We start from the raw sequence: 27776 nt of genomic DNA, 5'->3' as shown, positions 1-27776 counted from the left end.
TCCTTCCCTCCACCCCCTCTCCCCGCCACAGCCACCAGACCTTGTCCAGCCTGACCCCTGGGTTCTCAGGAGCTCGCCCACTCCTGCCCAGCCACAGCCCCTCCCCACCAGGCCAGGACCCAGCTGGAGACAGCGCCTGTCTGCCTGCCTTCGAGGGTTCCACACTCAGACCCCAGCCCGACTCCTCCTGGTATAAAGCGCTTTAGTTCCTCCCCAAGGCTGGGGACAGAGGCCTGTGAGGCCCCTCCCCTCGTGGCTCCCCAGCCCTGTGCGCATCCAGCCCGGAGCCCACCCCACCTCCGGGCCTCTTCTCACCACCGCCCCCTTCATCCAGATGACCCTATTTCTCTGTCGGGTCTCAGTTGGTCGCTTCCCCCAGGACGCCATCCCTGCCCCTCCTAAGCCCCATGTTCTCCCACCAAACACTTACACTGGAATTGCCCCCATCTATAATCCCCCGACAACAGGCACTTGTCTAGGGGTTCCTTGGTCAGCCTAGCAGAGGGTCTGGCACACACAGGGCCTCAAAACTGCCTGTCGATCGACTGACGGCCCTCGGCTGCCTGGCCTGCCTTCTCAAACTACAGTCAGACATTGGGAAGGCGGAGGGCTGGGGAGACCAGGGGAAGGGAGAGCATGACCCCCACCCTCGACCTACCCCTTTTCTTTTGAACAAAAAATACCCAGGGGCGTTCGTGCCCAGGGCCTGACATCCACCCAGGCAGCTGCGCGGAACTCTCCTCCCCTTCCGACACTCCCGCTCCTCCCCCTGCCCTCTCCTGCTCCTCATCCCGCCCTCCCAGCCCCTCTGGCCCTGCCCCACAGCAGCAGAACACCCAGCTGACAGCTGGACATGCCAGTCCCTGCCGGCCCTTCCCCAGAGGGTCAGGTGACCCTTCCTTCCCCAGGCCACTGGCAGCCTGGCCCTTCTGAGCAGACCTGTCCACCCAGGCCTCTAGGGCACAGCGAGTGAGTACTCCACGCTGGGAGAGGCCTTCGCCCCACGCCTGCAGCTGGGGGGCATTGGCGACTGGATCCCCTCCTGCCGGACCCTCCCCACCACCCCCAGAAGGAGCCCTGGTGAGTGCTGCCTGAGTGGGGCGAGAGGGTCTCAGGGCCACGGGGCCTGTTCTCACCACAGGGCTCCCGCCCCATCCCGGGCTGCTAGGAGCCTGCCCCGCGGAGGTGGCAGCGACGCGTGTGGGTCTGGGCCGCTGTGTGCGCGGTGGGCTGCGCTGGGCTGTTGGGGCAGCTCAGCAATGTGGGCGTTCTGGCATTTGCTTCTCTTCCACCTCTCCTCCCTAGGCGATTCCAGCCCGCTCCTTCCTGGAGTGTCCCCAGATACGCTAACTTTGGCCCCTGCACGGACAGGGAGGGCGAGGGGGTGGGCTAGGACTGCAGAGGAAGCCGGGGGCCGGGGGCAGGTGCCAGGGACTGGAGCCGACAATTCCCACTCCACGCTGGGTTAACCCGTCACAGAGGCGAGTGTCCAAGAAAGGCGGCAGCGAGCCCTGGGCCCCAGGGACAGCACGTCCCATGCCAGCCGCCCGCCCTTCCTCCCAGAGGGATGACGTCAGCGCCCACTCAGCAGCCTGGGGCTTGGGGCCTGGGGCTCGGCACAGGGAGATGGGGGTGGTCACAGGAGGGGGCCACGGGTGTCAGAGGCGTGTCACCACCAGGCAGTGGGCCCTGCTGCCCTGGGCAGTGGCAGAGTCTTGGTGGCCCCGCCTCTCCATGGCTCTTCTCGTTCCCCCAGTGGACCCCAGACCTGAGCCTGCCCCGTGGCCCTCAGAATTCGTGGGGACCTTAAAACCGCCCACCCCAGCCCCTTCCCCAGAGACTCGAATCCCACAGGGCGGGACTCAGGCCTTTAGGTTTTTTGAAAACTACCGGTTTATTTTTTAACCTTTTTATTATGAAATACATCAAGGATACAGGGAAAAATAGAGGGAATGAGATCACGAACACGTGCACATCCTGCGCCTGGATTTCCATAGTTGTTTGATTTCTGCCATATTTGCTTCATCACATACGCTAAGGCTCAAGAATTTGAAGTAATTTATGGACGTCACAGCCTCCCCTTTCCCCGCCACAATGAGCCCCGCAGGCTCTTGCCAACCCCAAAGCCACTGCCCCAGTCACAAATGGGCAAGTCCCAGGAGCTGCATCCAGTCCTGTTCTCAGTCCCACAGCTGTCCCTGAGGCGTCCAGTGCTTCGCTAGCCCGGGATCCAGCCAGGATGCCTCCGAGGTCCCCTTCAATCTGGAGGCGTCTCTGCCAGCCCCCCCACCCCCACCGCATTGACTTGCTGAATTGAAGGGCCAGTTGTCCCCCAGGTGGGGTCCGGCAGCTCTCAGCCCAGACGGGCCAGTGAGGCCAGAGGGGAGGAGACAGGGAGTCTGGGGTGGAACCAGCTCTCCTGCCCCACCGTGCTCCCTCCCAGGGGCCTGGACAACCTCCCCTCTGCAAAGGGCCTGAGGCCTGTGGGGCCCTGCTGGTCCTCCGCCCTGTGCACCCTGGGAGCCCAGGGTTCCGTAGGCCAGGCTGGGCCCACCCTGTGGCCAGCAAAATCCCCTCCTCTCCCGCTCTGAGCAGCGCACGGAGTAAATCCTTCTCGGGCGGAAAGCCGTATGGTTGCTATCTTGTTCGCCAGCAGCCTTGGGGAACAGCAGTAAACTTCGTGAGCACTGGGTCATTCAGGGAAGGAGACCAGCGGTGGCTGCGGGAGGGGGAGGGGCTGGAAAGGGCTCTAGGGGCCAGGGCTGCACCCAGTGCCGCATCCTCGCGGCTTTTCCTCACCTGGGTGCCAGGACACCCAGCCGGCAGCTGAAGAGGGCGTGGGGCCTGGGTGGGAGGGTGAGACCCCGCTGTGCTCCGCTCAGATGTGTCTCAAGCACCACCCCCACCTCCTCCTCAGCCCCTGACCCCGGAACAGGGGAGGGGAGTGGCAAAAGGAGGGGCAATGTTGGTGGGGAGGCTCCAACCTCGGTGACTTTGAGCTTTCCCAAACCACCTGCCTGGTACAGGCAGGAACACTTCAGCTGCTACCCGGGCCCTCTGGGGACAGGTCTGGGCAAATCCTGGCCAGACCCAAGACACGTCCGAGAATGTGTCCCCTGCTCACTCACTGGGCAAGGGCTGGGTGCTGGCTTTAGTTTTCCAACAGAGTTAATCTCTCTCTGGGCAGAGCCGGCCCGGCGCGTGTGCTGCTGCCCTCTGCTGGGGAAGGCCTTGCTCGCGTTGGAGCTGACCAAGGCAGCTCTGCGGCCTGAAGGACCATGTCACACAGCACACACAGGCACAGGCACGCAAACACACGCACACACTCCACCCCGTTACTGTGCTTTGACCTTAAAAAACTGTGCCTTCCTGCAACTATAAAACGTCCAGGCTGACACCGGCTCCCAGGCCTCCGGCACCAGACGGCGGTGGGTCACACGCTTAGACAAAGGCAGCAGGTGTGGGGCGGGGTGTCGGGGCAGGAAACGCGTAGGTGGGTCTGGCTGCTTAGCAGTATCCGAGGTCCAGGGTGCAGCTTCAAGAGGCGAGGTCTGGTGGAGCGAAGCACGCCTGGGAGGGGCTGCAGGAGCGGTCGCTGGGTCGCTGACCGTGCCGTGGACCCGCCGTGCTGGCAGGAGTCAGGCTCTACTGGGCTGGGACGGACCAGCCCTTGCCTCCTCTGCCTCCCCCGACAGCCCCTGTAGCCGCACAGCTTCTTGAGCCATCTTGCCCCGCGTTTCTCCCGCCTTGACAGCAAGATCAGAACATGGCTGGCGCTGCTAAGTGCATTTGTCAGTGGCTGAAGGGCTTCTAAACTAATAATCGCTGTATTAAAATCGTATTTGGTCCTCGAGCTGGAGAAACGTTGGGAGGTTTTAAATGTTAACAAAAAAGGGGGGGAAATCCCCTCTCAAAGGATGAAATCAGCCCTGCAATAAGTTTCTGTGACAGGAATTGAAGTATTGCTCTCTGGTTCTGGAAATCCAGCCTTCCCTGGGAGGCACATGCTCTCCAAAGCCACATATTTGAGCCGCGGCTGGGAAGGTGATGTGTGAAGTCCCCCGGCGTTCAGTATTGATCCCACCGAGCCAGGGAGCCACGCACTGAGGACGCACCGCCCTACGGCCCTTGAGTCATTTTTAGAATAGATTTTAAGCTCCATTTTCTTCCCTCTGGAAAATAAGCTTGTGTCTTCCCGGCCCAGATGGCCCCAGATGATGCACGGCCCTCAGCCACGTGAGAAACTCCACGTTTCCCCTACCCATTACAACCTGAGCGGTTTTAAATGGTTTTCGGGTCCTCTCATCTCTAATAGATTAAAAAATGCTCCCCTGGGTGCCGCAAAGACATTGAATGGTACTTGTACCAAACCTCTGGCTCCAAGAGGCCTGTGGAATGTACGTTAGGGCTTCAGAGGCGAGAGGGCAGGCCACAAACCAGGCTGTCTGTGAACTGTGCGGCCTGCCGCATTTCGTATCGCAGTCTTCTTTGCTAAAGCTGTTTCTTAATTATCTTCTCCCCAGAGCGCCCTCTCCCCACCACCTAGGATTTCTCAGGATGTTGTCCTGAAGGCTCCAGCACCTTGGTATCTCAGGGGACCAAGCATCTCCTCTGGCTGGCACGGCTGGGACCCCTCTCTGCCCCCTCTGCTGCTGCAGCGCCGTGCGGGGCAGGGCCGCACAGCACCCCTGTGTCTTCCTCCTCCACACAACCCTCCCCTCCAGCCACCACCTCCTGCCCGTCCCCTACCGCTCCTGTACACACACGCCTCGGAGCAGGCCCTCCGCAAGCGCCCCAGGGCTGAGCCCACATCTCCCGCCTCCTGGACCCCTTTCTGGGCCTCTCAAGCCACCCCCGTCTCAGCTGGGAGCAGCGCCTCTCCTGACCTTTTCAACCAGGCTCGTTTCCCACGTCCTGTTTCCCTGCCAGTCCCAGGCGATGCTCATTATACTTCTAGGATCTGCTGACTGAGAAAATAGAAGATGACAGAAACCAGTAGGAATTCAACAATGCCTTTACGTGAATTTGCATTTCGATCATTACCGACACACTTACATGTGAGAAATGATCGTGCTCCTTGGGTGTTACCGCTCTAGTCTGCAGGTGGCACTTGCGGTGGTGTGGAGCAGGGTACGGCCCAGCCCACGGGTGGGGCCTCACCCAGGGCACCCTGAATCCGCACTGCCGGGCACCTTGTCACACTGCCACCGGCAGCGTGCTGCGCCTGGTGTGGGGCCCTCGCTGCCCAGCCAGGCGCAGCTCCTGGAAGGCTCCCATTCCTGATGCAGGTCACCAAGGCACAGGCATGGACAGGGCCTAGGACTGGACCCCAGCCCTAAGAAGCTGACCCAGGTCTCAGGACTCCCAGAGAGAGCCAGAGCGGCTTGGCAGCCACCCCGACTCCAAGGACTACACAGGGCGGAACGGGCACGGACTTTAGAATGAGACAGACGTGCCACGGCTGAGTCCCAGTGCTGGTCCTCACCAGCTCTGGACCCCGAGAAAGCTCTGCAACTTTTCACACCCTCAGTTTCTCCATCTGAAAATTATTATCTTGAGAAACAGAGGTGTGATTGTAAAGCCAGTGGTCCACGGTCGATGCTTACTCGGAGTGGCTATCATGTAGCATATATTTGTGCCATGAAATAGTTGAGTGCCTGGTGCAGGTGAAGTTGCTCTCAACTTAAGAGCTCCGCACGGGCTGTGAGCCGCTGAATCAGGCGGGACGGACCGGGCTGTGCTGCACAACAAGCCACTCCAAAGCTCAGTGGCTAAATATAGCGAAGACTGATTTCTCTGCCATGCTACATATGCAGTAGGTACAGTCACTCAGGGACCCAGGCTGGCAGAGCCCCCACCTCTTCCACGATCACCATGGCCAGGGAAAGAGAATGTGGGGAACTGCTCTTAACGCCCCCCCCCCCCCCCCCCGCAGAAGGTGCACATGCCACTGCCATCCACATTGTGCTGGCCAGGAAGTCGTGTGGCCACACCTGCCTGCAGGTCAGCTGCAGTCGTGCCATGTCCCCACAGGAAACCCAGAACAGCCGGGAACAGCCCTGACCATGGCGACAGTCCGCCCGTTTGTTTCCAGATAGAAGAAGCTGACAGGCTTTACTGAGACATCGTCCATGACTGATTTACTCCAGGTGTGAAGCCCTACAAGTCTGATGTGTGGTTTCGTCTGCCATCTTCCCTAAAATGGGAGTGGCAAGTTCTAAAAGAGATGCATCTTCTGTAATTTTTAACGAACTCAGATTTAGCACGTACGTAGAGGTTGCACACACACAGCCTCTCTGAAATAAAATGTGCCGACTGGTGGTGACAAGTTATGATGCCCTCATCCGTCTCAGCTTGATGGGTGGCATCTGTCATTGTATCTGGCATCTGTGAGGTCTTAGGGTCTTAGAATCACTGGTATTGTCATCTGTCCCCACTCTGGAAGCCAAACATACCGGAGGCCCTGCTGTCGGTGACCCTCCTTCCATACCAGGGAGTGTCTGGCAGCCCGGGGGCAGGCTGGCTGTCACTCAGCCCCCGAGGGCTGCAGAGCAGGGTTTGTATTGACACAGACAGCCCAGGGCCTCATTTAGCAACCAGCTCGGTGCCGCGCCCCATCAGCAGAAATTAGCCCTTGAGTCTCCTGGAGTGAGGCCCAGAGTTATTTCATTTAGGACATGACCCAAAGACAGGAGGACACAGGGACCTGGGGCCATCTGTCCAGTTCCTGGCAGTGGGGGGTGGGCAGCATTTAAGCTGAGCTCTTCTGGCTAGGGGCACCTCACACCTGCCCTCCCCCCTCCTCCCTCCTCCCCCTCTGTGTCCCTCTTACACTTCTCCAAGGAGCCCCGGGAAAGGGTGCTGGGCAAGGGTCTGGGCTGTGCAGCTGTGGGGAGAGGTGTAGCCTGGAGAGGGGGACATTTGTCTCCCTTCAAAGCACTGAAGGGAGCCCGGGGTATCCAGCAGAGTGTCAGAGGGGCGGGAGGCCGCATCTCAGGCCTTCCCTCACCTGCCTTCCCAGGGCCCAGCTGGCACACGGGTGTCGGCCCTGAGAGTAACCCGCGTGACAAGCCCCAAGTGGTGGAGCTGCTGGGAAACAGGACTCAACAAAGGAGTCCTGTGCATGTGTCACCTGAGCGTCATGCAAGGCTGTGGCAGTAGGCAGTAAACCAGACTCAGAGCAGTTGCCCAGCTCACCCCAGGGCCTTAGCAAGCCGTTGGGAATGCCTGGGATTGACCCTGGCCTCCGACTCCTTGCCTAGTGCTCTCAGGAAACAGAACAGGGCCAGAGGCATTGATCAAAGGCCCAGGCCCATGGCAGTGACAGGAATGCCTGCTGGTGGCAAAAGGAAGGTCTGGGTTGAAAAAGGTCCTACCAACTTGCATTATTTGTTTGGGACTTGCACAGGAGGAATGGGAAGACCGGGGCCTTCCCTCGCTCAGTCCCACAGAGCTGGAGGCCACCGGCAAAGGCAGACACAGACAGACCTCAGTCTCCCCTGTGCCAAGGGGGAGCCACAGATCGCTTCCCCAAGGGGTGGCAAAGCCCACCCTGCCCAGCTCCAGCCGGTGCTCCAGGGCTGAGGCCACTGCTCCTCCCTCGCCCTTCGCCCCTTCCCAACCTGTGTCAGACCTGCAGACCACACGGCGCAGAGGCAGGAGGCCCTCTGGCGTCACCTAATCTACACCCTAAGGTGACTTTGAGAAAGGGCCTCGGTTTCCCCAGCTGTCAAGTCCAGCTTTTTTAAAAGTGCAGGCTGGCTACCCAGCAGACACCCAATCGCTGCTAACCGCCCCAAGGCCGGGGCAGGGGTGCCTGCGTCTCGGGCCGTGCTGGGACCCAGGGGTCCTCCTGGCCCACCCTGCGCTCTGTGAGAAGGAGCAGCCAGGGATCCTGAGGACGCCTGGCGTGGGAGGGGGGAGGGCATCACAAGGCTGTGGCAGGAACCAGTGTGGGGCTGGGAATGACAGTGCCTCTCAGGTCTGGCTGGCATCCCCCGCCAGAAAGCCCTGGAGAAGGTCAATGCCACCCCCGCTCTGGGTGGGCCTCCTGCCCACCCCTCGTGATGGTGTCTGCAGAGGTGGGGGCGTGATGCTGGGAGTAATGACTCCACGTCATTAAGTGGGCTGAGGGACAGGCCGGGGGACAAGAAAACCTGTCCCAGCACCACCAGTGACTTGCAGGTGACTTTGGCCAAGTCCCGGCCTCCTTTCGGCTCAACTGCCTGATGTTTAAAATAGATAAAAAATAACCCTCAGCCTCCCCGCAACGTGGCAGGGGAGCGCACTGTGGGGCTGGTGCACCTGGGTTCAAATCCCTGTGTCCCCTCACTAGCTGGGTGCACGGGGAAGTTACTCAACCTGTCTGTGCCTCGGTTTCCTCATCTGTAAAATGAGGCTGGTAACACTGATTCCCTCCTAGGATAGTGGCAAGGCTTAAATGGGGTTACTCCGTACAAAGCACTAGAACACGTTGTGGCACCCAACAAGTGCTGTGTGTGACCATCTATTGCTATTGTTCCCTCACCACGCCCCCGCTGTCCACGTCCTTAGAGCACCTACGCAGACGGGTGGAGGGGGGCTGCGTGGGACGCGGCTGGGACGCGTTGGCAGAGCTAAGCCGGTGCCGGCAAGGCCAGGCCTGGTTAGTGCTGGCCCAGGCCCCGGGGAGACAAGTGTGAGGCATGGGAGCCAGGGCTCCTTCCAGGAGTGGCTGTAAATGAATTTTGCAGACTAGCTGTCCCTCTGGTTACCGGAAGTGCCTCTGCCTGGGGACAGGTCTGCCGTGAAGGCCCACATGCAAGCAGCCCAGTGAGGGCAGAGGCGTCCGGCCGCCTTGGCTTTCTCTGCCCTCTTTCTTCTTGCCTTCTCCAAATCTGCAAGTAGAATTGGGTTTGCCAAGCAACGGGGATATGTTGCCCCATAACCGGAGGGTTATCAGACTGAAGGTATCGGCTCATCCGTGGGTCAGTTTCCCAAGTACAGATGCCTCTCTCCGGCTTCTTTTCTCAGCTCCTGGACGGGCTGCCAGGTGGGGCTCACTTCTGCGCTGCCCTAGAGCAGAGCTGTGAAGAGGCCCCGGCAGGAGTGTCAGGCCCGGGCCGCTCACCATCAGGCCTCCCCCCAACGCCTCAGCCCTGCAACCCCAATCTGCCCAGTCACACTCCAGCCACGCAGCCGCTCCAGAAGCCTCACCCTGCATCCTGCAAAGCACATACACATGCACCAGCCAGAACCCCTTCCCCTTCCTGAAGGAGCGTTTTTGGGCCTATCCTGTAGGCCAAAAAGCTGATTCCCCTTTGTTGGGGAAGGAACAGGCCAGGCTGAGGCTGTCAAAGCCACCCTGAGCTGGAGGCCTGGGCCGCTGGTGGGAGCCTCCCTGAGCCAAGGGCCTGAACAAATTGACGGGCACCACTGTGTGTGGATCCAGCCAGCCGTGCCCGCGGCCTGGACTGAAGGTCAGTTAGAGGGTTAATCATGCCCAGCACTGCCCGCCTGGTCGCATCTGTGACCGGGAGTCCAGCAGAGGGAGAGAGTATTAATAACTCAGCGATGACGGGCACCGCTGTGGGAATGTCCTCTCGGACAGGACGAATACAGCAAGAAGAGCCTCCCCCCAGAGTGTCTCCTTGGTACTCCCTGACACCGAGTCAGGACATGTTAGGGGCTGTGTTTCCAGCCCAGGTTCCAGCATCTGCCTGAGATCCACAAGCCCACCCTAGACAGAGGGCAGCTGCAGGAGGGCACCAGGCCCAGGGAAGAGGAGACCCTAGCTTGACTTCCTGCTCTGCTCCTGGCCAGGAGCAACGCTGGGCAAGGTATCGCAGGCCTCACTTTCCTCGTTTGCAAAGTGGCCTCCCTTTCCTACAACGCAGAGCTGTTAGGGAAATAGGACCCCTGTGGTAATAATGCTAGAAATAATGATGACAGACCACATTCATTGAGCACTTTGCTCTGGGCACTGGGCCGACCTTCCCACCATGGGCCTTACCTCAGTTCTGTCCCTAATTCCATGAGGTAGGTATCATTATTATCCTGTTCTACAGATAGGGAAACTGAGGCCCACAGAGGGCCTCAGGAACTCGTCCAGGGTCGCACAGCAATTGTGTGGTGGAGCCATGATGCGCACTGACGGTGTATAGCTTACGACACAGCCCCGGCACCCCGCACCCCAGCCCTGCAACAGGGGCTCCGCCTGCTTCTCGCTGAGCCTGGAGCAGTGTTCCCAAAGGACAGAAGCCAGCACGACAACAGCAGTTAAGACACGGCCTCCAAACTCTGGAAGCTTATGGTTATGTTGTTTGATTTTTAAAAATGTTTTAATTTAAATTCAAAAGGTACAAAATGGTATTTAAAGTCTCCTTTCACCCCTGCTCCATGGGGGCAGTGACTGTTACCAGTGTCTTGTAACAGACTGTTCCAGAAGGAACCGATGCACATGTATAGGCTTGTTTAAGCCACCAGGGAGGAACCTGTCCTGGTCCAGGCTGGGGACCGTGTGGGCCCTTCCGAGCATGCCACCTCCCGCATGTCATATCATTCCACCTTCCTCCTCTGCTTTCCAGAGGCCACACACAGGAAGACAACTGTGCCCAGACAGCACTGAAGGCCAGGAAGGAGAAAGTTGAGGACGACTGACGGCCCGAATTCTGTCCAGGAGCGGCCGATCTAGCTTCTACCTCACACCCTCCTCTCGCAGATTCTGCGGGGTGACCGGCTCCCTGTGCGGAATCATGGTCGTACAGGGCAGCGCGGACGCCAGGGATGCCAGGGCGGGCGTGCAGCTGGAGCCCTTCCTGCACCAGGTCGGGGGGCACATGAGCGTGATGAAGTATGACGAGCACACCGTGTGCAAGCCCCTCATCTCCCGGGAGCAGAGGTTCTACGAGTCCCTGCCGCTGGCCATGAAGCGCTTCACCCCACAGTACAAAGGTGAGTGCCCGGCAGCCAGGCCACGTCTGGGTGCGGCCACACCAGGCCCAGGCCCATCTGCACACACCCCCTTCTTCTTGGTGCACCGTGGGTGTGTGCAAGCATTGCCATGGGGATGTGCCCCTTTCCGGGGCTGGCCTTCGTGCCCTGGTTTCTCTGAACTCTTCATGCCTCCAGGGCTGGAGTGTGATGCCATTTGGCTTCCAGACAAATTAGCTCAAGCCACCAGGCTTCCTGGAATTGAGAATGGAATAACACAATGCCCCTGTTCCACCCGCCCCGGAGGTGGCAGTCTGGGCTGTGCCTTGAGGGCATCGTGGCTGGTTAATCGTGGCTGTAAACATGGGTTGAGGCCTCCTTAACCTCCCTCTGGAGGCCCAGGCGGGTAGCAGGAGGCTGGGGCCTGGGATAGGGCATGGAGAAGCTGGAACACGCCTCTTTTAGGAAACCAGAATTCCCACCTTCACCCAGGAAGGGGCAAAGCCCGGGGAATGGGCTGCCACCTGGGAGTAGCTGGGCAGCCCTCTGCACGGGGCTGTGTGTGCTCTGGATCTGAGCCCAAGGTGACTCTGGGGAGAGAAAGCCGGTTGGAGGGTGCCTCCTGCTGGCATCCTGGCAGGCTCAGTCCTCGGGGGCAGGCCGCTGTGTCCCCACCCGGCCTTGGGTAGAGAGCCCTGCTGGTTCTCCACTGCAGCTAGGCCCCCCGCGGGCGAGTGCTCAGAGAAAAGACCTCCCTAGAGGAGTTGAGAGTTCACCACTGCAAGCTCTGCTCTCTTGTTTGTGGGGAAGGTGATAATGTCCAATAAGTCCGTTAAAAACCCACTCGCACTTCAATGACCAAGATAACTGGGGAGGAGGGGCCTCTCTACACTGGTGTTTCTCAAAGTGTGATCCAAGGTCAGCCGCCTTCGCAGACCTGTGAGTCAGGATCCCTGGGGTCCTGGGCTGAGAACAGGAGTCCGTACTCAGTGTGGTCCAGATGGAACCGCCCGTGGGAGCGCCAGGCCCTGCGCTCTGGGCATTGCCTCGGAGCAGTTTCCCACGTGCCTGGCTTCGGGCCGGCCTGCCAGGACCTCCGAGAGCCGCAGACAAGCTGATGATCATCGCACACTGAGAGACAGGGGAGGACAGCCGTCTCCTCTCCGCGGGGGTCTCCCGGGCCCTCAGGCTGGTGTTGCCTGGCTGGTTGCGGGTCACTGCCCATCTTGTCAGGGCACCCACCGGAATTAATGACTGTCCCTTCGCAACTGAACTCAGCCCAGCAGAGGGATGGCAGGACGGGGGTGGGGCGGCCTCCTGCCAGCAGCATTTCACGCCTGCTCCGCAGGGCTCTGCAGCTGAGACAGGCTGCCAGGCAGCCACAGGCAAAGCGGGAGAGGGACAGAGGCTGGCCTGGTCTTCGGGAGACCACCCTGGCCCCCCCTGCTCTCTTCTGTGCTTGGCCAGGCCTCTGGCGGGGGTCGGAGGGCGCTGTTCCCGGGTGCCCAGGCACGGGCCTGCCGTCCAGACGCCTGCTCTGCCCTGCTTCCCCTCAGGTTGGGCCCGGCACTGCCGTCTCCCCTGGGGCTCTGCTAGCTCAGCAGGTGAATTTGAGCCAAGGTGTCATAGCCAAGTGCAGCAACGGCTTCGGGACACAGGAGACGGTGTTTCTAAACAAGCTGGGCAGGCACCTGTGTCAGGGAGCCCTGTGACACCCCTCAGATGAGACCTGGTAACTGCCCACCACCCTGCTGTGGCCGGGGCGACACCCACGGGGGGCTTTGAAGAAGCAGGAACGCTGGCTCACGCCCAGCAGACCGCGGCTCGCGCAGCGCCCACTGACCGAGCACGCCCAGCTAGGGAGACACCAGCAAAAGCCCGGGCACCAGGACTGCCAGGCCCCGGGCGCCGGGTGGAGGCGGGAAGACGGGCGGCCGAGGTCGGCTGCAGGCAGGAAGGCTCCCCGAGAGGGCCGTCAGGCTGCGGGGCTGCTCGTTCCGCCCAGTTAGGAAAGTGGCATCAGCTGACCTAGGCTCTGCGCCTGCCACAGCTGTAAGCGGTTTCCGGGTACCGGTTCATGTGACCCTCACAACCTGCTGAGGCAGACACCTTTATTACTCCAGTGTCATAGGCGAGGAAACGAGGCACAGAGAGGTTACCCGGCTTGCTCAGGCCACACAGCCAGCGAGAGGTGGATCAGGACTGGAAGCCCCAAGTGTGGGCTCTGGCCACACAGGCCCGCTCCACTGAGCTCCACTGTTCCTGGAGGGATGGACTCGGGGTGTCAGTGCTTCCGGGGTCATCTAGCCCGGGGGGGCAGGGACATGACTTGCCAGGGGTCAGTCAGCTAGTGACCTCAGGTCAGGGGGACTCAAATCCCCCAAGGCTGCCATGGGGGTCTCCCTTTTCCTCCCCGATAGGAACAGCCCCCCAGAGAGAGGGGCCGTTTCTGAAGTGGCCACCACCAGCCACTGAGCACAGCTGCTGCCTTCTCGCTGGCCTGACCAGGATGGCCTCGGGGAGAAGGCTGGGCAGGGACGCCATCCCAACGGGCAGCCGCCTCATGCCAGAAGCTCGCCCTGGACTTGTGCTGGGCTCCCTGAGCACAGCAGCTCCTCGGGGCTGTGTCCCTCTGCCTCCCGGTCTGCCTGTCCACTCTGGGCGAATGAGGACATGCTCTTAGGTCCAGCTGGTTCATGGTCGAGCCGATTCATATTACAGACAGTGGCAAGTTAATGCTCTCATAAGCTTAAAAATAAATATGTGATAGAATGGTCACTGAGGCTCAGGAAGCTGCTCGGCCAAACCAAAATTGCTGAGATGCTCTGGGCATGCCAGTCGTGGCAGTAAGCACTCTTGCCTGCCCAGCTGGCCTGGTCTCAGGTGGAGGTACGTGGAGAGGGCTGGAGAGCAGGCAGGAGGGGACTCTGGCTGGGTCCCCCACTCTCCTAGGTGGGGGGACCCTCCGACGCCTAATCCCCACAGACACACAGGGCAAGGCAGAGGCCAGGCTGCAGCCCACGTGGCTCTTCGTTAAAAGCACAACCCAAGCCCCAAGGAGTCTGGGTTCTACCGACACGCTGCTCTGCCAGGGGCAGCAACCTGAGATCCTTTGTAAGGGGCTGTCGGCTCTGGGTCCCAGCCAGCAGGTCCCAGGCTCTGGAGGGAAGGGCTGAGCTGAGCTGCGCGGGGCACGGAGCGGTCGGTGAGAGAGAGGGAGGGGGAGACAAGAGCCGGAGACAGACAGCCGGCAGAGGCATGCAGAAAGACGGAGAGAGACAGGGACGCAGAGCCTGGCTGTGTAGCTCTGACAATATGAGAAATGGAAATGACTTTCAGATTTTATTGGTTTTGGGTTATTTGCACCTCTGCTGTCCTCCATTTACTCAGACACTCAGAACCGATGAGATCAGACAAGAGCTGGAGCCTGGAGAGGGGTGAAGGCCACGTTTCTTGTCCTCCAGGGAGGCCTCCTGGGCCTGGGGCTTCCCAAGCCTGTGCTTTCCGGCAGGCCTGTCACCGCAGCCTCACAAGTGGAGAAGCCGGGGGGCTGCTGGGTGGCAAGTGAACTTTACAAGGCCCAAGAGGGCCTTGCCTTGGCCGGCACACCTTTCCGGCTCCCAGCAGCCGGGAGGCCTGAGCTCCTCAGGGACCGGCACCGGCACCGAGCCAGCTCCCTCCCGTCGCGAGTGGAGCAGTGGGCTGTGGTTTCGGAAAGGTCACTTCTCCCTAGAACAAGCACGATGACGACACCCCTTCCCCGAGGACATGGGGCTGCAGATGTAAACCCCAGGCCCTTGTGGCTTGGCGTCCCAGCCCTCGGTACAGACAGCCCTCTCCTGGGTGAAGGAATCTCGGCCTCTCTGTTCTCCCCCACGGGACAGAATGAGCAGAGCAAGTGTGACTGGGGACATGGCAGGAGTGTCCCTCATGCACACGCAGGGTAAACACAGCGTGACAACACCAGGCTCTCCAGAGACAGTCCCTGGCTCCGTGTAACTGCTTGTCCCTTCTTCCACACCCACGACTGGGGTGGCAGCTCAGAGCTCCACCCTGTGTCAACCCTGTGACCTTGAGCAGGTTATTCGATCTCCTTGAGCCTCAGCGACTGTCAACGGCCCTGCAGATGCATCGGGACTTAGAGGCAGCAAAGGAAAGCAGCCCGGTGCCGACCTAGTGGCACGCACGGCAGGCAGCCAGACGGGGCGGGTGGCTCCAGGATTCCTCCCCGCCAGCAGGCCTTGCTCCACGAGTGGGACTGCTGTGGTGGGCTTGGCCTAGGGAGGAATGCTGGTGGCAGGGAAACAGTAAAATGCCAGGTTTGGGTACGGTGTTATCATTACCATCGTGATTACATCACAGGACACAGGAGCGAGGGGTGAGGAAAAGTAGAGTTTTTTTAGGAGTTGGAAAGGACTGAATGTCACTCTCAGGCTGCAAAATTAGGGCAGTGGGAATCTGAGATGACAGCACTGGCCCGGGGAGACCGCTGAGCTAGGCACAGATGGCTCTGGAGAGCAACTTGCTGAATTACAGAGCAGCCCAGAAAACGAGCGTCGGCACTGACCGGCCGGGGGACCAGGCAGGCAGATCAGCTGCCCTTATGGCTTGCTCAGCAGAAATTGCCTCGCACTCTGAGAAGGTGACCAAGTGGCTGGGGAAGAAATAAATACCTTGGAGGACGTACAGACACGCAGCCCACCCTCTCTCGGTCGGGGTCCCAGCAGGAGGCAAATGGCACGCTCAAAGCAGTTTCGATGAAGAGAATCTTGAAAGGGACTGTCTGCAGATGTGCAGGCAGGATTCAGGGAACAACCAGGGCTGAGGGCAGCGGGGACTGGCCTCACTGGAGAGCTGTGACCACCCAGGCCACGAGGGCCAACGTAAGGGGCAGTGTCACCAACCCAGTGAGTGTGGAGGCCACAGAGGACCGCGGCAGGTGGGGACGCAGGCCAGCCCACGGTGAAGCGGGGGGACCCAGCCTTTCTCCTCCCACCCTCCGCCTCCTGCCAGTGCGCCCCACTGGCCGAAGCCACTGGGAAGCCGCAGGGCAAGGAGGCCATCGGCATACTCCACGGGTCAGCCCTGGGGCACAAAGCAGGGCACAGTGGGGTGAGAGTGGATTGGTGCATGGGGCGGGGGGTGCAGACACTCACGCATCAGCTGCAGGAAGGACAGGATGACAAGGACTCTCACATCTGGTTCTCGCAAAACCACGTGTATGGCTGTCTCCTGGGCCACCACCGGGGCGCTGCCAAGGCTGGGCACCCCCTGGACGCTAAGCCCCACGGAGGGAGGCTTAGCTCTGCCACAAGAACAGGACTCCAAAGACCACAGAGCCGTGACGGGCCTGCCGCAGTGATCGCCCAGCCTGGCCAGCGCCCCGGAGGGCCCACGAGCACGTTTGTTCAGGGTTTCCGGGCAGCCTTCGCTTTCACAACCAGTGGGCTTTGTCCCTTGATCACAAAACCGATGCTAGGCACCGCAGGGAAATCTCGCAAGTGCCCTGTTTCACCAAAGAACCATGTTCCAACCAACGGCCTTCGTGTGCCCGTGCGTCTGACCAGTGTGAAAGGCAGAGGGACGGGGAGGGTGAAGGAAGGGGTGACGCCGGGTCCTGAGCCCCACGTGCTGTCGGAGGAAGACCTCCAGGCAGAGGCCGGACAGGTGACGGCAAGGGGAGAAGAAGGATGAAGGAGGCAGAGGCTAAGGGGAGGGCCAGGAGGGCCCCGGCTTCCCTCATTGCACTCGGAGGTGGGAGGACCAGCTCTGAGGTCCCCAGGCAGGGCACAGCGGGATGGGTGTGTGTGTGTGTGTGTGTGTGTGTGTGTGTGTACATGTGCTGAGAGGACTGGAATGCAAGAACAAAAGGTACAGGGAGGGCTTTGCCTAAGAACAAGGAGCAGAGAGGGGCTGAAGCAGAGGCCTGCTGTGGGCGGATCAGCCCAAGGCTATTTCCTACAGCCGGGGCTCAGGGCTCCTTCCGGAGCAGAGAAACCAGGCCAGTCCCAGAGCTCTTTACTGAGCGAGGCGTTGGGGAAGAGGGGAGGTTGACCTGTGCCATTAAACTGAACTCCCAACGCTGTCACCCTCTCCACGTGTCCACTGGGAGGCCCATCTCACCTGGTCTCTCCTCCCCTCCCTGTGTGTCCTGCAGGCACCATCACGGTGCACCTCTGGAAAGACAGCGAGGGCCATCTCAGCCTGGTCGCCAACCCACGGAAAGAGAATCAGGAGCCCTTCAAGGTCTCCGCGGAGTCGGCGGCGGCCGCCCTCTGGCAGACGCTCCAGCAGAGCACCGGCGGCAGCGGCAGCGCCCGCATCCTGGCGCAGCTGGCGCGCTCACCCAGGGAGAGGTGAGGGCTACCTGGCAGGATGGCAGAACCCGGCACCGCTCCCGCCTGCGCCCGAGGCCAACCCTCCCTGCTAGGGCTGGCGCCGAGGAAATGAGAGATTCAGAGGAAGGCTCTGTCTAGAATAACCAATGTGCCCAGGGAAAGGAATGGATTTTCCTTTTTGCCACTTCTAGAGGGAGGATTACGATGCATTTTATCTCAGAAGTGGATGCACAGGCAGAGTTCTATGCAGAGTACGTATTCGGTACATATTTGTTTAATTAAATACGTGTTTTGCCGAGACCATCAGGTGTCTCTGAGGGAAAAGTGTGCAGAACAGAAGCCCTAGAATAGTTTACATAAAGGAGTAGTGTGGCTAATTGCTCAGAAATCGTCTTTCCTTAGCAGTCAGGACGTGAGGAGGGGGAAGGTCCGCGCGGCTCACAGCGGGTCCAGAGGTCCTTGGGGAGGGCTCCGAAACCTCTGACAATGTCAGCTGACCTTCCTCAGATGAAAAGGATCCCTGGGGATTTTTAAAACATGTATGGAAAACAACAGGGAGCTAACACGACAATACCTCCCTCCCCTAAGCAGCGGTGGACCCAATCACGCTCCCGGCCCCGCGTCAGGCAGCAGCCCACGTTATCTCCATTGCACAGATGGGGAAGCCAAGACGCAGGAAGGCAGGAGAAAGGGGGTGTCCCTGGGTCCTGGGGCTCCCCCAGCCCACCTCACCCCGCTCCCCATGGCACTGTGAGGTCTCAAGCACACACAGACCTGCCAGAGTATCAGAGTCCAAGCCGCCTTGCGCTTCTAGATGGGGCTGCTGCCCACACGTGCCCCCGTGGGAAGACGAGCAATAGTCCAGATCACTCACAGCCAGTTTAAACCACCTCGGCCCTCCGATGGGTGACACATTCCAACGACTTACTCTGGGGTTTGCAGAAACCCCGAGAGGCCTGCAGTGTGGTGTGATCTGGTCCCAGGGACCCGAGCTGGACAGGGAGGGCACTTCCAGCAGCCTGGTGCGGGCCGCCAGGGCGAGCAGCTGGGGACAGCCCTGTCAGAGCCCGTCCCAGGGAGCCCAGTCACAGTCACGGCACCCTCCCCGCACCACCCTGACCGTCGTGTGCTCCCGCCAGCCGCAGCCCAGCCAAGGCACCCCTGAGGCCCGAGTCCCACCTCAACGCTCAAGTGTCCTCGCTGGTGGAAGATGCTAATGGGAACCAGGTTGAGAAGAAGAGGTTTAACCCGTGGGGCCTGCACTGCCACCAGGCCCACCTGACCCGCCTGCGCTCCGAGTTCCCCGAGAACAAGCGGCACCGTATCCTTGCCCACCTCCCACCACACGCAGTCCCAAGGCAGGGACAAGGGACAGAGAGACATACCAGAGCAGGCGTGGGAGGGAGAAGCAGACAGGTACATGGGGCTGAGGGAGGGGTGGGCAGGGACAGCCAGACGGATGTGAGGGACCAAGAAGAAATCAGATCCTTCCAAAAGAAAAATCAGAGAGTACGGGGAAGTCAGGCTGGGAATGAAGCGGAACTCAGTGCCCTGCCACCTGGGCAGTAGGGGGGTGGGACGAGGGCCGCTATGCCACGCTGGGTGGAGGCAGCATGGGGCTCACAGGGCTAGATGTGTCCCTGGCCCAACCTCCCGTCCGTATCTGCACATTGCCCCGCCAGCCTCTTCCATGGGGAAGTATCCGCGGGAGGGACTCTGAGAGGAGGTCCCCCCTCAACGGGCTGCCACGTTCTCAGGGAGCAAATTTCGGTTTGAAGTGTCCCTTCGTCACCACTGGGCTCCTTCCCGAAAACGGGTGGCTGGTTTCACAGTATTTACTGAGACACATCTGCAACCCTAATCCCTAAGAAGCTTTTGCAGGATGATTACTCCGCTGAAATTAATATTCCTGCAACACATCTCCAAAGCTAACATCCACCCACTTCTCCCAAAAGGTACTGGTCCACTCAGTGAGGGGAGGTTTTGGCCTTACGATTTTCTGCCGTCAAGTGTAAATTGGGCCTGGCCTGCCAGGGACTTCTCGCCTGCATTTAAATTTCAACCTCAGAGCAAATGGAGAAGGGAAAGGTTCACACACTCCTAAACTCCCCCTAAATAAATGGACTTATTAAGGCAGGCTGCAAAGCTAATACTTGAATTCTTAACAGCAAGGCTGAGCTTGTCTGTGAGCAGGGCCGGGAGGGGGGAAGGCGCCCGAATGGGGAACTTCCGCGCAGCTTCTAAGGCACGCTGACGGCCTCCGGTGGGGCAGCAGCCTGGGAGTCCTCGGAGTCTTTCTTAACTTCGTGTGACTAGGGTTCCTGTTGCTGGAAAACGTAGTGTCGCAGTACACGCACCCCTGCATCCTGGACCTGAAGATGGGGACCCGGCAGCACGGGGATGACGCGTCCGAGGAGAAGAAGGCCCGTCACATGAAGAAGTGCGCGCAGAGCACCTCGGCCCGCCTGGGCGTGCGCATCTGCGGCATGCAGGTAGGTCGCGGAGGGCCCGCCACAGGCCGGCACCGGCGTGTCCACTACGGCACGAGGACGCCTCCCACCCAGACACCACTGCCCCTGCAGAGCCCTTCGCGGTGGGGGGGCAACAGGGGAGGAGCTGGGAACCAGTCTCTCAGCAGAGCCGTGCATATCTTGGTCTGCGACACGCTGGGTTTTTTCAAGAGCGCCCTTCAGGATAGCAGCTCTGTGGGGCTGGCGGCCCCCCTCCTTGGCACTGTCTTTGGCATCTGAAACGTTCCGCAGTGGCCGCGTGGCCCCTGCCCCTGGGCGAGCAGAGCTTTGATGACAGTGTGTGAGCAGGGGCTGGGGAGGAGCCACGAGAAGGAGTTCTCTGGTGCACTCTGCGGCTTCCCGAGTCCTCATTCTCTTGAATAATAAAGCTGAATCCTTTCCTCAGATGCTGTGCAGCAGTCTGCTCCTCGGATTCTCATTAGCCATTTCCTCTTTTTTAATTTTATTTTTCCAGACAGGGTCTTGCTCTGTTGCCCAGGCTAGAGTGTGGTGGTGTCACCATAGCTCACAGCAACCTCACACTCCTGGGCTCAAGCGATTCTCCCGCCTCAGCCTCCCGAGTAGTTGGGAGTACAGGTGCTGCCGCCACACCTGGCTGATTTTTCTGTATTTTGTAGAGACAGGGTCTCGCTCTTGCTCAGGCTGGTGTCGAACTCCTGAGCTCAAGCGATTCTCCCACCTCTGCCTCCCAGAGTGCTAGGATCACAGGTGTGAGCCACCGCGCCCGGCCCATTTCTTTTTCTTAATCCACCTTTTCTGCTTCTTTTTGTTACCTGTTCTGGTTAACAAAATGGGAAGGTCATAACCTGCTAACCCCCACAAGGAATGGTTGTCTTCTTATCACACAGACTACACGTCTCATTTTCACTGCTCTGATGTAGCTTATGACAAGGGCTGCAGGACAACAGGAGGAAATAAACTTTCCCCACTCATTCCCTCTTACAGTCTGTCTACTCAAAGCAAAACCAGACACCAGTTTGACGGTAAACGTTATAGCTTTCCTTAATTGAAACTGCCACCCCTTGAAGCTGGAAGTTAAGTCTATAAATTTGTTGCACAGATGTCCCTTAGAAGGCTTGGAATGCAGTCCTCAAGAGAATGCAGTGTGATGATTTGTGGTGTAAATGGAATCTCTCTCTGGACCTCAAATCTTCTGAAATTGATCTGATTTATTCAGAAAGTGATGCCTGTCACATATTTATGATGGCTAATTTAGCAGCCAATCTCCAGCCCTCCAAAGGCAACCCGAGGTCTATCCTATCTTTCTGATTTTTTTCAACACTGGTTTTCTATAAACATATCATGTACTGTGAAGGCAAGAAAGACCCGAGCAACTGTCTTGGCCAGGTATGGGCAGCCCTTCCAGGTGTGCCAGGCAGAGGGGCGGCAAGTCCCCCTCTGGCCATGCCAGCCGCTGGCCTTGGTTCAGCTTTGCTGCTGCCTGTGCCATCTGAGTGAGACGGGGGTGGCTGCCACTGTCCCCCCATCAGCATCTCTCTTCCATCTGCTCCCTTCTGGTGGCCAAGACATGACAGGGGAAGGGAGGGCAGACAGTGCCAATGAGAGGGGCCACCAGCCCCACAGAGCTGCTACGAACCGTCCTCCTCCACCCAGGCCCCCTCAGCTGCACTGGCTACCTAACACCTCTGTCCATACCTGACATATTCTGTCTTGTTCTCTTCAAGCAATTCACCTCACTCCACCTCAAGAGCCATTACTGTTTCCTTGGAATCTGCAGAGAAAGGACTTTATAAACTTCCTTGGGAAAAATTTAATCTAGTTGGCTTTCCAAAGCCATTGGCTGTGATTTCAGATTCCTATTAAAGCTTTCTAGCTTGGGTTTGCTAATATTTGAATTGAAGAGGGCCAGAAGCCAGAACTTAAATCATGATTTGGAGGTTGACATTGGAAATTCACAAGAAAGGAGATCCAACTGTTCTCCTTGTGGGGGAGGCTCCCCTCGTAGGGTGAAGGGTCTTTAGTCCTAGGATTACTATTAAGATCCGCATGGAAAGCATTTTAAAATGTAAAGGCTACACTGGTGCTTCACAGGGAGTCACCTTCCACTCACGTCAGTCACCCCTGCCCCGCATCTCCTGGACATCCGTTCACGTGTCATCCTAGCTTGTGATGCTGCAACCGTACCAGATGCAACTTTGTTTTTTAAGTTTGCAATTCTTCACATTTTCTCTTTCTTCTTTTTAATGTAAGGTTTATCAAACGGATAAGAAGCACTTTATCTGCAAAGACAAGTACTATGGAAGAAAACTCTCCGTGGAGGGGTTCAGACAAGCCCTCTATCAGTTCCTGCACAATGGAACCCACCTCCGCACGGAGCTGCTGGAGCCCATCCTGCGCCAGCTCCAGGCCCTCCTCTCGGTCATTAGGAGCCAGAGTTCATACCGGTTCTACTCCAGCTCTCTCCTCATCATCTATGATGGGCAGGAGCCATTGGAAAGAACCTCAGGCAGCCCACATCCTCAGGAGGCTCCGCAGGTGGCCCACGGCAGCTCTCCCGGGGGTCTCACCAAGGTTGACATCCGCATGATAGACTTTGCTCACACGACATACAAGGGCTCCTGGAATGAGCACACCGCCTACGATGGACCAGACCCTGGCTATATTTTTGGCCTAGAAAATCTCATTGGGATCCTGCAGGATATCCAAGAGGGACAATGAAACTTCTTGGGCTTATCTGGATTTTTCTGGGCTACAGATCTCAAAAAGGGACCTATTGGTAGCTAGGGTAGTCTAGACACCCCTTAGATGTCTTTGTAATAGTCATATCTACCCTCAAAGCCATCTCTATACATGGCAGACTACATTAACAGCTGTCAATCAGCTCCGGAGGAGATTCCACATACCCTGGCATCCTGCTCTAATGCTGGTCATCGTAGAAGGGACAGTCAGGATAAAGTGGCACCCGTTTGGAGTGCACCGGAGGGAGCAGCATGATGAGCTGGAGGCCAGCACTGCAGTGCGGTTCTGGAGTGTGTGCATCTGCGAGTGCCCGCCTGCTGTCACGCTGCAGTCCTTGCACGCCGCGAGGCAAACACCTTACTTGAAGTCGCCTTGAAGAGTGAGTTTCTGAGTTCATGGTTTTCTCCTGGTCTGGGCTGCCTGCTCCAAGGGCAGACAGAGCTCATGAATGCCTTGTACCTTCCTGCGAGGAGTTGTAAATGGGGCAGGAGGAAGCGGAACAGATCTGCCCACCTCACCTTCTCGCACCCAGGTGCTAAGGGGACAAGGACAATCCCAGGCACAAGCACAGGCAGAGCAGGACCCCAGGTCCTCCGTGTGCCTGTGGAGATGAGGGTCTCTTTAGAGACTTGTTTTTTTCCTTTTTCGCTTTTCCTTTTTTTCCCCAAAAAATCTACTATAGTGAGGAATCTCTTTATAGACTTCTGAGTGCCTGTTGGAAGTGATGTTTCTGCCACATTCTGACCATGAAATGACTCTGACCATGAAACGCAGCTTCCAGTGGGGGGCGGGATGCACATGAGGAGGAGCCACTGACATTAAACTACACTCTCCGTTTTCTATTTATTTATTTTGGGGGTGGGTTGGGGGTGTCAGAAGAAGCCGGAGGACCGAGGAAATCAGGGGCAATGTTTACAAGACTGGTGGACAAGCGTAAATATGGAATAAGAACAAACAGCTCTAATTAATTCCTTCTTCTGCAGTACGGAAACCTATTACAATGCCCTTGAGTCAAGCACTGAGATACGTTACCCAATTAGGGAAATAAATTTGTTAATAAAATTGCTGAGGTCACCAGTGATTGTTGGCGTGCCTTATTACCCTTTCCATTCTGATCACACTGTATGGCAGTTCCAACTTATGAGTGACTAGAGTATACAACAAGAACAGTTCACCAATTTCCTACAATCCTTCAGGGAACTCGGGCGGAAATGGTGGCTAATAAAATATTTGCATGGATCTGCAAGGCAGGCACCCGACCTGAGAAGTAAGTTTCATTTGAAACCTATACAATGTAAAGTTAAGTAATTTTTGGATTCTCATGGATAATTACCGTCAACTTTCCAAGATCCACACTAATAGAAGGAAAGAACTCCTGGATAATAAAAAAGCTTGTGTTTAATTTCGAAATACGCTATAGAGACTTCAAAGCAGGTTAACTTTCCAAATCATGTTTGGCTGTGTCAATGATGTGATTAATTTGCATGCTTTGTGCCCATGGTAGGGCAGTTGAGTCCAAGTATGTTGGGTGGCAAAAGGGAGTTAGCCAAAAACTACATATTTGCTAATGACAAAACAGAGCCCTAAATACTGCTATTTCCAGGCTACTTCCTTGCTTGAGAATCTGGTACCATAACAACCAAGTCCAAGGCTCCCTGGCTTAGCTTCTCATTCCTCCACCCATTCTCAGCCCTGGGAGGTGTGGGGCTTTCCAGACAGTCTGCTGGCCTACCCACAACACTAAGCGTGCTACCGCTGCTCCCCAGGGCCTGGGTCCTAATTCCTGCCTATGTGATGCCCCCCTCTTGGCTATTCCTTCACCCCCGCCCCACCCCGGCGCCCTTCTCATATGAGGCCTTCTGTCTAAATCCTCAGCCCACATTCCCATCTCCTCCTGAAGATGTCCCTGACCAAAGTACAATTTGCTATTTAGAAAAAAAAAAAAGGGACAAAGTTGGCTACTGGTTTTAGACTATTCTCACTGGACTGCAGACTCAGAGGGTCACTGCAGTCTGGAAACTCGTGCATGGTTCTGCAGATTCAGGAACTCAGTGAACTCGGAAACCGAATGGGCCCACCCAGTTGATCCAAATCTGGGAAGAGGAAGAACAGAAAAGCATGGAAAGAAAAGAAGATGATGGGTGTATATATTTTTGGTCTCCAAGCTGAGTTTACTTGAAAATGGCACAAAGAGTGAGGGAGGCCTAAGTCACCTGGCAATTGGCAGATGTCCCCTGAGCAGCTGTTCTGTGCTGATCCCTTTGCTCATGCTGTGGAAGATGCAGCTCTTGGGCAGCTTAGGTTCTAACTGAAGAGGCAAGACTAACACACATGGACTGACAATAAACCACACAAGACAATACCCAGTGGTACCGAGGATTAATCTGTGCGGTGCAGACGATTAACCCAAGGATTTAAAGTTGGAAGAGGTTCACTCAGAGCAGAGTCGTCATAGACATTGTTGGAGGAGGGGAGACGTTATCTGGGCCCTGAAAGGTGACCGACCAGAGTGGAGAGGAGCTGGGGGATCAGTGAGGGGAGGTTGGGCGGAGATGGGGGAGGGAAAGTCCAGCGTGCTTAGGAGTCTGTGGACAGAGCAACCCACCTGGAATGGGGGTTTGTGGTTGGGAGTAGTAGAAACAAAGAGAAATGGAGTGGACTCAGATGGCGGAGACACTTAAAAATCTGGCCAAGTAGTTCATTCATTGTTTGTGATTTCATTAGTCTGCCTGCCTGCCTTCCACCCACCCGACATTTACCAAGTGCCTGATACATACAGCACAGTGCTAGGGCCTGTGTAGGACACAAGGACGTGTGAGGATCATGCCGTTATTGTTAAGAACCTCACAATTTAATGTGAGTTAAGACCGCCTTATGAAAATATTGTGGGTGCTTCAACCGAGATGCTCAGCTGTGCAGAGTACTACCCAGGAGAGGGGAGGCAGCGAGGCTCACTGCCACACACAGCATGGTTACAGAGGTGGTATTTGCATTGTGCCTTAAGAAGGAGCCGAGTCTGAAAGGTGATGAAGAAGGGTGAGGTTTCCAGGAAAAGGTTCAGCGAGCATGGGAAAGGGAACCAGGCACTCTACTCAGGGAACAGCAAGTGGTCTGGGTTGGCCACAGGGAGCTGACGTGGTTGGACACCAGGAGAGATCAAGATGGACATGGAGAAATCCCAGAACACGAGAACTAAAAAGAACCTCTGAACCTTCTACCTCTACTGCTCCCTCTTGCCTGGAAGACTGTGAGAGCCTCTTGGCTGAGGTCCCTTACCCAGACTGGGGAGCTCTCTTCTTTTGCAAATGAAGAAACACGCAGGTATTAGTTAGAGCTAGGCTAACTGCTGTAACGATCTCCAGATGTCAGTAGTGTAACATCACAATCCAAGGTGCTTGGCCGAGAGCCTCTGCTCCACACAGTCCTCGAGGGACCCGGTCTCTGTCCATCGTGGGACACCACCATCTTCAGGCACCGTCGACAAGGCTGCCATTGACAGGTGAAAGCTAGACGGCACAGAGAAGGCACATCCACAGCCCATGGGCAAGGACTAGTCGGGTGGCCCTAGCCAGAAGCCAGGGGTCTGACGTGCTGTTTAACTGTGTGCCAAGAAAGAGGAAATGGGTTTGATGAGAACCTCTTTCTCCATAAGCCTTGTATCAAATTGATACTTAAGGGGGGAGAAATAGAGACAAAGAGAGCAAATGGGGAGCATGGGGGGATGGCAGGGCCCGGCAATGCCAGGGAGACAGGCTCTGATCCAGATCCTTCCTCTGGCCCTGTCCTCACACAATCAGTGTGTTCTGCATGCTGGCAGATTTGCTAAGCATCTCCCCTACCTCAGTTTCCTCATCTGTCCCATAGGAACTCTAACTTGGTCCTCAAGACAGGTGACGTGGAAGAGCAAACATAGATCATTACCATATCCATGGAGCAACCTGCTCCTGCCCTGGCCTCTCCACTGCTGCCCACTACCAGGGGACAGGGCAGCCGGGAGACATTCATCCTCCACCCCTACTCCTGTCCCCCAGTGTCCCCTGTGTGATTAAAGAGGAGACTAAAGAGCGGAATGTTATTGCAGCTTTTCCATAATGCAATGTCATCAGGAAGCCCTGGGCCTCTGGGCAGCACCCTGGCAGCCCCATCACTCTTCCCAGCTGCACGGAGCTTTTAGACCACGCGGGAAAGGGCAGGAAGCAGCCTAACAAAACAAATGGCAAGGCAACACCACTCATCAGCAGCTCTTCAGAACGATCTAAACTTCTGACTTTTGATTTAAATCTGCATCCTCTGTTGCCAAAAACATAAAACAGAAGATGAAGGAAAGAGCTAAAATGAAAGTGTGGGGGCCAAGCATCGGAGGGGAGGGAGGGAGGAGAAAAGCAGCCCTGGGACGGCACTGAGCGGAGCGCCAGCCAGGCAGGCTGACTTGCAGCCAGGTCTGGGCCCTTCCTATCAGGCATTTCTCAGAGCGGCTCCCTTCTGTCACTAAGCTGCCTTGAAATGCGACAGAAAGGCTGAGAGCCAATCCAAGAACAAAATCCAGAAATCCACCTGTTCCTGGTTTGCCCTTAACCTTTCTCCCTCAGCCCTTTAACAGGAGTGAGGGCTGGGGTAGGTGGGCCAGGAGGCCTGGGTTTGTATTCCATATATTCCAATGTCCTTCTCATCAGATTCTTTTTTTTTTTTGAGGCAGAGTCCCGCTCTGTCATCCTGGCGAGAGTGCTGTGGCATCAGCCTAGCTCACAGCAACCTCAAACTCCTGGGCTCAAGCGATCCTCCTGCCTCAGCCTCCCAAGTAGCTGGGACTACAGGAATGCACCACCATGCCCAGCTAATTTTTTCTGTATATTTTTAGTTGTCCAGCTAATTTCTTTCTATTTTTAGTAGAGATGGGGTCTCACTCTTGCTCAGGCTGGTCTCGAACACCTGAGCTCAAACGATCCGCCTGCCTTGGCTTCCCAGAGTGCTAGGGTTGCAGGCGTGAGCCAGCGCGCCCGGCCTTGTCAGATTCTTTTACTGGACAAATATTAGTGAGAGATGAATGCACGTCCAGACCTGCTGTCAAACAGGGAGCAGTGAGTGCTTTGAAGCAAAAGGGGACAAGAGTGGCAGGGGCTGCTACTGTAGATGGGGCTTGGGAAGGCCTCTCTAAGGTGTCCTCTACTACAGAATAGATACGAGGAGACAGGCAGATCCTCCCCGGGGCAGACAACGAGACGTCTCAGCAGAGCTGAGGGGCATCAGGTATGTTAGGCTGCACTTCAGGTCCCCACTGAGCCTATCCCAGCACATC

The 27776-nt window shown here is 57.4% G+C and overlaps 1 protein-coding gene and 1 long non-coding RNA gene across 2 annotated transcripts; one reads left to right on the top strand and one right to left on the bottom strand.

Moving 5' to 3' along the window:
- Positions 1 to 828: 828 nt before the first annotated feature.
- IP6K3 (inositol hexakisphosphate kinase 3) lies at positions 829 to 23554 on the top strand. Its single transcript, XM_045543508.1, has 6 exons — positions 829 to 1080; positions 10566 to 10932; positions 17069 to 17267; positions 18389 to 18570; positions 19566 to 19741; positions 21992 to 23554. Exons 2-6 carry the CDS (start codon positions 10734 to 10736, stop codon positions 22457 to 22459), a joined length of 1224 nt encoding a protein of 407 aa, XP_045399464.1. The 5' UTR covers positions 829 to 1080; positions 10566 to 10733; the 3' UTR covers positions 22460 to 23554.
- LOC123632824 lies at positions 17508 to 18612 on the bottom strand. Its single transcript, XR_006733479.1, has 2 exons — positions 18024 to 18612; positions 17508 to 17769 (listed from the first exon to the last, which is right to left on the bottom strand). It is a non-coding gene; the product is annotated as an uncharacterized LOC123632824 (long non-coding RNA).
- Positions 23555 to 27776: the final 4222 nt, after the last annotated feature.

Source organism: Lemur catta, chromosome 2, assembly GCF_020740605.2.
Source record: "Lemur catta isolate mLemCat1 chromosome 2, mLemCat1.pri, whole genome shotgun sequence".
NCBI lineage: Eukaryota > Metazoa > Chordata > Mammalia > Primates > Lemuridae > Lemur > Lemur catta.
Note: the sequence above shows the minus strand (reverse complement) of the source record. Positions and strands in the feature narration are given on the sequence as shown.

Coding starts and splice junctions, on each gene's coding strand:
- IP6K3 (XM_045543508.1), top strand. CDS start 10,734: ATGGTCGTACAGGGCAGCGCGGACGCCAGGGATGCCAGGGCGGGCGTG. Junction 18,571..19,565: donor CCCCGAGAACAAGCGGCACC/GTATCCTTGCCC, acceptor TCGTGTGACTAG/GGTTCCTGTTGCTGGAAAAC. Junction 19,742..21,991: donor TGCGCATCTGCGGCATGCAG/GTAGGTCGCGGA, acceptor TTTTAATGTAAG/GTTTATCAAACGGATAAGAA.